This window comes from Heliangelus exortis, chromosome 14, assembly GCF_036169615.1.
Source record: "Heliangelus exortis chromosome 14, bHelExo1.hap1, whole genome shotgun sequence".
Taxonomy (NCBI): domain Eukaryota; kingdom Metazoa; phylum Chordata; class Aves; order Apodiformes; family Trochilidae; genus Heliangelus; species Heliangelus exortis.
In genome coordinates this window covers 16,888,667-16,898,409 of record NC_092435.1, presented here as the reverse complement: position 1 = coordinate 16,898,409, position 9,743 = coordinate 16,888,667, and the positions used below count along the sequence as shown (strand labels likewise).

Genomic DNA, 9,743 nt, shown 5'->3' with positions numbered 1-9,743 from the left:
CACGAGAGGTAAAAATAAACCTTGCCCCAGCCTGGCAGGTGCCCAAACTCCATCAGCAAAAGGCGGGTGCGGAGGGCCCCGACCTTGGTGGGTGGGTGGGTGACATTATTACGTGAAAGCTCATGAATGAAAACGGGGACGAGCGCGTGGGAAGGCGCGGGAACGCGCGTCCCTTGGTCCCGGTGGGGAGGGAGAGAGGGAGGGAAAGAGGGAGGGAGGGGATGGGGCTACGGTGGAGCTGGGAACCAGCAGCCCCTGGTTGTTATTCCGCTCACGGCGCCTCTGATTCACAGCCTTGGATCATGAATATAAGTGAAGACTTTGACGTCAGAGTTGAGATTTATCAGCAGATCCAATGGGGCAGGAATATTAAGTGCAAGGCGATGCCAGCTCCCTGCCAACGGGGTTATTAGCGATGCTCGCCGAGGAATGAGCCTCAGCACCCAGGACTGGGAGGACTGGGAAGGAGAAAAAATCAAAACGAGGGGAAACCAGCTGCTCCTCGAGCATTAAAGCCAGGTAAAAAGCCAAACAACCCCCGGGGGTGGGCTGCGTGTGGGAAGGGGGGATCTTATCGGGGGGGGGGGGGGGTTGCTGGCAGAACCCCCTTCACCACCAACCCCCCCCCCCCAACCTTCCCACCTCGGCTGGGAGGGGGATTTACCCTGCAAGGCGGATGGCGGTGAGGAGGGCAGCATCTTGCAGCAGCTGGGAGCATCTTGCAGCAGCTTTCTCCAGAGGAAACGAAAGGGAGGGAGAAAGGAGAAAGTTACCGCAGGCTGCCCCTGCCCGCTGCCTCCTCGGCGGCTCCGCATCCATGCGAGGACCGGCCTATTAATAGTATTTATTTTTACTCGCCGCACGCAAAGAAGAAAGGGCTGCGGAGGGAGGGTGGGAGGGGAGGGGGGGGGGGGGAATCTGAGCTATAAATAGGCAGCAAAAAGGTAGCGGTGCCCCGGGGAAGGGAGGAGGTACCGGCCGGGGTGCGCAGAGCCTGCGGATCTTGCGCGGGGCAGCGCGCATGGAGGCTGCTGGCAGCAGCGGTGCGCTGAGTTGTGCTCGGCCTCAGCCCGCGGAGGGGAGCGGGAGCAAACGGCGAGGCTGCCCCCCGGCCAGGGGTGTGTGTGGGGCAGAAAGGAGCACCCCGGGCCGGGCTTTCGGGGGTGGGTGTGGGGGGTGGGTTTCTGCTTTTCGAGAAAGCTGAGAGGGGGATGGGGGAAGGCGGATGGAGGGGAGCGGTGTCCTGAGGGGGCAGCCCGGGACGGAGGGGCCGGAACCCGGGGAGGGGCTCGGGCCGGGATCGGTGGGGCGATGGGTGCGGCGGTTCCGGGGCTGGGTGCCGGGGTCAGTGAGGGTGTCGCGGGGCTGAGTGCGGGGCTCTGTAGGGAGCGTCGGTGCGAAGCTCCCGGGGCTCGGTGCGGGGCTCGGTGGCGGGGGTCCCAAGCCTCGGTGCGGAGCCCCCGGGGCTCAGGGGGGGTTCGGTGGAGTCCTCCCGGGTCTCGGAAGGGGGGTACGGGCTCGGCGGGGGGGTGCGGGGCTGCTGGGGCTGAACGCAGGGGGACTCGGAGCGGGTGTCCCCGGGTTGGGTGCGGGGCTCGCCGCTTCCCCCCGCATCCCGGTGCCCCCCTTCTCCCTCCTTCAGCGCGCCCTCTCCTCTCTCCCCAGCGATGCTGCAGGGCCCCCCCGCCATGGGGGAGCCGTGGCAGCCGCAGCCGCAGCAGCAGCGGCTCCCGGGGCCGGGCAACGCCTCCGAGCCCAGCGCTTGGCCACCGGAGACGGCGGCGGCGGGGCCGGGAACGGCGGCGACACCGGGAGGACCCGGGGGTCCCGGGGGGGCTGCGGGGACCGTCAGCCCTTGGGACATCGCGCTGTGCGCTACGGGGACGGCGGTGGCGGGGGAAAACGCTCTGGTGCTGGCCGTCCTCTTCTACACCCCCAGCCTGCGGGCTCCCATGTTCCTGCTGATCGGCAGCCTGGCCCTGGCCGATCTCTTGGCGGGTTTGGGGCTCGTGGTGAATTTCGCCGTGCGGTACCTCCTGCGGCCGCCCAGCGAAGCGGCGGAGTTGGGAGCGGCGGGGCTGCTCCTGGCCGCTTTCTCCGCCTCGGTCTGCAGCTTGTTGGCCATCACGGTGGACCGGTACCTGTCCTTGTACAACGCTTTGACCTACCACAGCGAGCGCACGCTGGGCTTCACCTGCGCCATGGTGCTGCTGATGTGGGTGCTGTGCCTGGGCGTGGGGCTGCTGCCCATCCTGGGCTGGAACTGCCTGAGGGACCAAAGCTCCTGCAGCATCCTGCGGCCCGTCACCAAGGACAACGCGGCGGTGCTGGCCGTCACTTTCCTCCTCCTCTTCGCCCTCATGCTGCAGCTCTACCTACAGATCTGCAAAATCGCCTTCCGGCACGCCCAGCAGATCGCCGTGCAGCATCAGTTCATCGCCACGGCCCAGGCCACCTCCACCCGCAAAGGGCTCTCCACCCTCTCCTTCATCCTCGGCACCTTCGCCCTTTGCTGGATCCCTTTCGCCATCTACTCCTTGGTGGCCGATTCCACCTACCCCGTGGTCTACACCTACTCCTTGGCCCTGCCGGCCACCTGCAACTCCCTGATCAACCCCATCATCTACGCCTTCAGGAACCCGGACATCCAGAAGTCGCTGTGGTTGGCGTGCTGCGGGTGCATCCCTTCCACCTTCTCCTCCAGACCAAGGACATCCAGCGATGTGTGAGGACTGAGCGCCGAGCCAGACGAGCTCCCTTGCTCTCCTCCTCTTTTTCCTCTCTGTTGTTGTTGTTTCCTACCTGGGAGAAACACCCCCTCCCCACCTCCCCGCCCCCCGGCTGCCAGCACATCTTGTTCCACGGAAAGAGGGGAAAAAAATCAAAAGGGAAAAAAAAAAAAAAAAAAAAAAAAAAAAGGAGGGGGGGGGAAGGAAAGAGAGAAAGGATAGAATGAGAATGGTTTCCTTTAGAAATGTTATTTTCTTACACATTTTATTTTTTATTTAAAAACACAAAACACCAAAAAAAAAAAAAAAAAAAAAAAAAAAGGAAAGAAAAAGGAAAAGAAAAAACAAAACAAAACAAACAGAGGATCTCCATCCGATGGCGTTTGTCTCCTCTCGGGGTAAGGAGCCAGGGGAAGGCCAAAGAAGCTGGGGGTGGGTGGGTGGGTAGTGGGTGTCGGGTCCCCCCCCCCGCGGGGCTGGTCCTCACGAGTGGGGTGGTTGTGTGGGGCGGGCCCCCCCGAACCTCCTCAAATCAGGTCTTGCGATGCTATGCAATAATTTATGGGGGGGGGGGACCAGCTCAGCGGGAGGAGGGGGCAGAGTTCTGGGAGCTGGAGGAGGGGTGGAAGTGACCTGGGGAGGGAGGACACATAGGTGATGCCTCTTTGTTATTCTGATGTTTGTGAAGCACTTTGAGATCCCCCCCCGCGGGGCAAAAAGCACTTTAGGGCACAGCTGCTCTTTGGGGCTGTGTAGGGATGGGGGGGGGAAACCTGGGAAATCCATCCCACCACCCTCAAAAGTTAAAAAAATAAGATGGCTGGGGGCAGGGTGGGGGCTCAAGGTGGGCAAGTGGTGAGGGTATGGGGTGTCCTGCACCCCAAAGTTTTGGGAGGCTGAGGAAGGGCCATGGGGTGATGTGCTCCCCCAGCCATAGTTGACTTGGGGATGGGGTTTGTCCTGGGGTCCCCAGGAAAGAAGTCTTGGTGTTCTTCTGGATGTTCCAAGTTTAATTTGCTTCGTTAGAGAAGCTCTGGTACCTTCCCATTCCTGTCCTGTGTGATGTGGTTGTAGGTGTTGGCCAGGCCATGATGAAGTGTCCTTTATCTTGTAGTTTGGTGGGGTTGGGTTTTTTGGCCAAGAATGGATCAGTGCATTCACTTAAAAAGCAAGCAGGAAAAAAAGGAACCTTCTGAGAGATGGCAGGGCTGGGGGTGAAACACCTCTGGTGGGCACTGCTCTGGGGCCAGGCATGGGAACAGCTCAGTGGCTGCAGCAGATCTCCTGTCATCTAAATCTGGGGTCCTAAACACATTATTCTGCTTTAGAGGAAGATGCTGTGGTCCCCAGCATCCAAACTGCCCCTCGTCAAGGCAGGAGAAGGTTCTGCTGCACAAGAGGCCCAGGTTGCTCCAAGCCCCATCCAACCTGTCCTTCAACACTTCCAGGGATGGGGCAGCCACAGCTTAAACCTGGGTGGTGGAAGGCAGAAATGGTCTTGCTTTGGGAAGCTGCAGTGGGCACAAAGCCACTTTATGGCTGGGTCCTTGGTCTCTGGGTCAGTGCAATGAGTTTCTGACTCCTCAGTGCTCAGGAGAAAGCTCTGACTTGCCAAAGTTTGCCTGGGCCTTGAGCTCCTGCTCTGCCTTTGAACCCAACCCTGGTCAGCCTCTTTTTCTTCTTTTTTTCTTCTTTTTTTTTTTAATTTTTTTTTAATTTTTTTTTTTTTTCCATTCTCTTTTGCATGCCTTGGGCAGGGGGTGGTGGGCACAGGGTTTGTCTCAGCACAAAGTGACAAATATTGAATGTATTGGTGAGCCTCCCTCTGCCTGGGATTCCTGTGTCCCAAATCCTTAGGGAAGGTGAGGTCTCTAAAAGCCACTGGTGTCATCCCTGAGCTTATCAGCTGGTGATAATTTTGCAAAGCACAAGATGGAAATTTGAGGGTGTCCTCCCATTTCCTCAGTGGCCACTCCAGGTGGATGCTGGACCTGCTTGGAGAAGGCTGCTTGGTGTTTAGTTGGGGAGATTTTGGTGTCCTCTCAGCAGAAGGTAGGACTGGAGTGCTGCCTGTGGTGGTGGTTGACTTGTTTAGCTGAGGGGATGAGGAAAGGGGAGGAAAGGAGGAGAAAAGAGAAAACATCCCTCAAATACCCTGTGGGAAGGCCAGGGACAGGGTGGGGTGGGACAGAACTGCAGCTGCACCAGGGTTTTTAGTTGTGTGGAGATGTTCTAGGGATGGGGAGGAGCTTGTGCAGCTCCTGGTCCAGCAGGTTCCAACTCAGAAATTAAAAAAAAATAAAAATCTAATATAATATAGAGTCTACCAACAGAGTTGCTTAGGGTTCTTGGTTTTTCCCTTTCCATTTTGTCCAGTCTGGGACTCTGAGCAGTGAGAAGGTCTCTTTTTAGCCACCTTGGTTTCAGCAACCAGCAGTAAAGGTCTCAAGGGTCTCAGTCCTGAGGTGGCAGCCACAATTCGTTCATCTCAAGCAACGGGTGTTAATTAAACTTTAAATAACCCCCCAAGAAACCATTGCTGTTATCAGGAGGGGGTGGTGTACCTCTTTCTTGTCAAAGCATCAAATTTAGGGTGGGGAGGTCCTTCAGAAGCCATTGGTCTTGGTAATCACTTGTGTTGAAGTGTACTGGCCAGCATCCCCAGCTCCCTGACTTGTTCCCAATGAATTAATGGTTCATTTTTAATTGCCAGGATTCATTGCTCAAGGCACATGGTGTTTCCTCTTAATTCCCCTCCTTCCCAGGTGAGGTTCTCTCGGTGGGGTGGCCATGCCCATCCCAATTCCCACTGGAATAACGAGAGGTCTAAATGGTCAATGAGAAGACCCAAACTGGAAAGGATGCTCCCAAAAGTCTTTTGTCCCTGCCTTTGAGAGATGGGAATCGATTGTCTCCAACTCCCCAGGGTAATTGTTGCCTTCATGAATTCCACTCCATGTCAAGTGTAGTTGTGTCTCAGCCAAGGCTGTTCCTGCACATTCCATGGTGGGCAGGAGCCTGGGTGCCTGAGCACGGGGTCTCCATAGGTGCTGAGGTCCCAGGAAAAGGTTTAGGACCTTATGGTAGGAGCTGTGAGTTGGAAAACATCAATTTGTCCCAGGAAAAGCTCTTTTCCAACAGGGCAGTGTCGGGCAAAGGATGAGAGGTCAGTGCTGGCCCTGCCCTTCCTCTACACCATGTAGAGAACGATGAGGAGCAGGCTCATTGCTGATGCCCCTCGTGAGCAGGGCAGGATTAGAACCCAGGTGGGATGAGGAACACAACAAAACCTTCAGCTGGGTAGGGGGGATGAGCTCCTGGTGCAAAGCTCATCCAGAGGGGGGTGGCCCATGGTCAGGTCCTGCTCTGTGGGCACCAGCATGGTCCTGCCTCCCATCCTACCTGCTCTGCTGGGGGCAGAGCCATCTCCCAGCAGCTTCTTTTGATGGAAGGGTTTTCATTAACTTGAGCTCAAAGGAAAATGTCCACTGGGCATTCAGTGATGGTTGGGTCAAGCCCCTTCGATGCACTTTAGGAAGGAGTGAAAGGAATGGCTGCTGTTATTGCACTGTCTCTGGTGTATAAAATTATACATTCATCTGTAAGAATAATTTATTTTTATTACTGTAAATAAAAATGTTCAAGTGATTTGTCGAGAGGATATTGAAAAAAAAAAAAAAAATAAAATGGGGGGGTGGTCGGGGCGGGGTGTTAAAATTAAAATCTCTGAAGCTCTGGGCTCCTGTCCCAAGTCTGTGCCATGCTCTGTGTCTGGGTTTTTATTGCAGCTGGAAGGAGGTGAGGATGAGTTGTGGGGTTTCCAACTCAGGCTCCACTCCAACCACAAGGAGCTGGTTGAGGCCAGGAGTTGGAGGGGTTGGGAAGGAACAGTTTCTACCATCTGGAGCCTCCATGCTAAAAGCTGGAGGCTTTCCCATCTTCTGGTTCCCCAGGAGGCCAGGGATGAAACCCCCAGGGGATGAATTGAGCTTGGAGAGCTCCAAAGAAAGATTTGTTGGGAGGTCCCAGTTGTGCCCTGGCCCCTAACAGCCACAGGAGGATCCCCCAAAAAACCCAAAAACTCCACCCTCAATCTACTTGAACCTCTTAAAATCTTTATTTTTTTTTCCTTTTTTTTTTAAAATTATTTTTTTTTTATTTACCACATGCATAAAGTGTCAACAGTTTGGGGTTAAGGTGACATTTTTTTTTGGAACAAATGTAATTACAAGCGGTGCTTGGGGTCGTCCTGGGTTTCCTCTCTACAAATGTACAGCAGAAAGCTCGTGCTGCCACCGAGGTGGTCCCTACCTTTCTGTCACTGTCACGACAGGCAGAACCCACGACACTGGGGAGGAAATACACTTGTTCACACGTAGCCACTGGGGACAGTAGAGAGATACGAGCAGCAACATCTACTCACCTATTGACTAAGTTGCACATGGCTAAAGGACCCTTTAAGACAGAGAACATCATCTCCTTCTTCTCCTAATGTCAGCTCTAGAATAATGGAAACCCAGTCTGGGCCCCTCAGGGGTGACCCTCCTATAGGAGTGACACCTGGCCCCTGCCACCTCCTTCTACCAAGCCACCAGGTGAAGGAAATATGGGTTAATACTTCTGCCAGGATGAAAAAATAAGCCTTTTGCAGGAGCTCCACCAGTGCTGAGCACCCTGGGAAGCCACCCACAAGGTGCCACCAGGCTGCTGCCTCCTGGTCCCAGGAAGCCAAGCACAAAGTGCCACTGGAATGGTGTCTCCTGGTCCCAGGAAACCAAGCACAAAGTGCCACTGGAATGGTGTCTCCTGGTCCCAGGAAACCAAGCACAACGTGAGGAGATCTCCTGGGCTTGTAGCTGCTGTGTTTAGGTAGCCCAGGTTTTGGGGTGCCTGAGGTGCTCCCAGCCCAGGTGCAGGAAATGGTTCTCTTTCAACATCCCACAAAATAATGGTCCTGGAGCTGGCAGCCTTCCCCAGAGCTGCTCATGCTCCTCCTCACTCTGAAGGGGATGGAAACTTGGCAGAGAGGTGGCTCCTGTGCTGTCACAGGAGCTGGCATTGCCCAAAGACCCTGGGCTGGGGCAGGAGGAGGAGGATGAGGAAGAGGAGGTGGAGCAGGAGGAGAAGGAAGGTTCTCCATCCTGAACTCATCCCATGACAGCAGCAATGCCTACATCCTGGAGCAAACAAACCCTCCAGCACGTTTTATGTCCCACAGGTAAGTAGTGACAGGGTTGTCCCCTTCCTACAGCCTCTCAGGGACTGTCCCCACGCAGCTTTTCCTCGGTTGGTCAAGACTGAAGCAGAAGCTGCTCCCCAAAGTGTCCCTGCACAGCCACGAGTCTGCAGCCCTGGGTGCAGGGGAGGAGGAATCCCAGTGGAAACCTCAGGTCCAGGTTTCCATCCAGGTGAGGATGGGCTGAGCACCTGAAACCTTTGGGAATGCTCTGCCCATCCCCAGCTGCCCCAGGAGGCCCTGTGCTCCTCAGCCATGCAATGGGGACCTCCAGAAAAGGCACTTGAGTCACTAAGGAGCTGCCACCCCTCTGCTCTCCTGACAGGAGACACCAAATCCCAGCCCTGGCCCAGCCAAAGGTGGAGGGGAGGAAAGTGCCAGCAACACTCGAGCATCAACCCACACCAGGAACACCCTACTTTTGATTCCACCAGGGAAGTCAAGCACAAAATGATGGAAGTCTACCAGGATGAGGAGCCAGCAGCCCCCCAGTGCTCCTAAAAATGCACTTGGGAGAAAAAAAGGAGGTGTGGTTTTGTTTGGGGGTTTGTTTTTTTTTGTTTTTTTTTTTTGGTGGGGATTTTTTTTCCTCCTCCCTGATCTGCTCTGCTCTGAAAGGCAACACAAAGAGAGGCCCCATGTGTGGAACATTGTCCAGGACTAAAGGTAGATCTGAAACACCTCAACACAAAGGGAACTTTGGTGGGGAGGAGGGGTGAGAATGCCAGCTGAGTTTTGGAGCCCTGACAGGACCTGCTGGCAGTGGGAAGCCAACAGCTCCTCCACATCCATCCCAGGAACTCCACCAGGCTCCAGGTCAACCTTGTCTCTAATGCAATCATTTTATGGTTGGTTTCATCATGGCAAGAAGGGACTTTCTGTGGAACAAACATCCCCAGCTGAGCCATCAGCACACGGGGGCACCTGGAAATCACCAGGACTTGAAACACTTGAGCTGGGGTGGGGCCTTCAGGCACAAAAGCACCTCCAGAGGTTAGGGGGGGACACCCATCTCCTTCTTGGGGTGGGGGCTGAGGTGCTCCTCATCCTCTTCTTCAACACTGGTTTATCAGGATTTTTGGAAGTGGTTATGGTGACAACTGCTCCATTTTTTGGTGGCTCTCTGGGTGGTGATGCTGGTCCAGGGGAAGGAGACAGAGCAGATTTTCCTTCTGGAGATCATGTGGAAGTTGTTGGGTTTGTTTGTTTGGGGTGGTGGTGCTTGGTTTGAGACTCATCCACTGAGTTTCCCCAAACCCAAGGGGAAATTTTATTGTACCAGCATGGTTTACACCTGCAGTCTGGGGACCAGGAGTGGTCTGGAGGTGCTGGCTGCTGGAGCTGCTGCCTTTCAACTACTAAACCAGAGCAGTAGCTGTTGCCTGTCCTGGTTTTCTGGGGTTACTTCCCCTCCTTCCCTCTAGGGTATTTATTCTGTGGATTGGATTGGATTGTCACCACCAAAACCATAAAAGGAGCAACTAAGCTAAAGCAGAACACAACCTGACTTCTCCTGGCTGATGGGACAATGCTTGGGGGGCTGCAGTCTGCTGGGATGAAGCCCCAAGTCATGGTGCTGCATGGTGAAGGAAGGGGTGAGGAACACCTCCAAACAACCAGGTTTGAAGAGAGACCCTGTGGGCACCTCCCTTGGCCTGACCCAGGGTCCCAGGTGGTCTCCCATCTGCTCTTTGCCTACCTGCATCTCAAAGACCTCCCGTGGCAGAGCCTCTGCAGCCTGCTTCAGAAGTTCTCCATCCTCACCTTGCCAAAGCTTT

General features: G+C 55.3%; 1 protein-coding gene across 1 annotated transcript; it reads left to right on the top strand.

Annotated features, from left to right (window-relative positions):
- Positions 1–238: 238 nt before the first annotated feature.
- Positions 239–2,800, top strand: LOC139802430 (G-protein coupled receptor 12-like). The gene is made up of 2 exons (XM_071757600.1): positions 239–519; positions 1,666–2,800. Exon 2 carries the CDS (start codon positions 1,668–1,670, stop codon positions 2,727–2,729), a length of 1,062 nt encoding a protein of 353 aa, XP_071613701.1. The 5' UTR covers positions 239–519; positions 1,666–1,667; the 3' UTR covers positions 2,730–2,800.
- The last annotated feature ends 6,943 nt before the right edge of the window (positions 2,801–9,743 follow it).

Excerpts from the sequence above, each read along its gene's own strand:
- LOC139802430 (XM_071757600.1), top strand. The coding sequence starts at position 1,668 with ATGCTGCAGGGCCCCCCCGCCATGGGGGAGCCGTGGCAGCCGCAGCCG.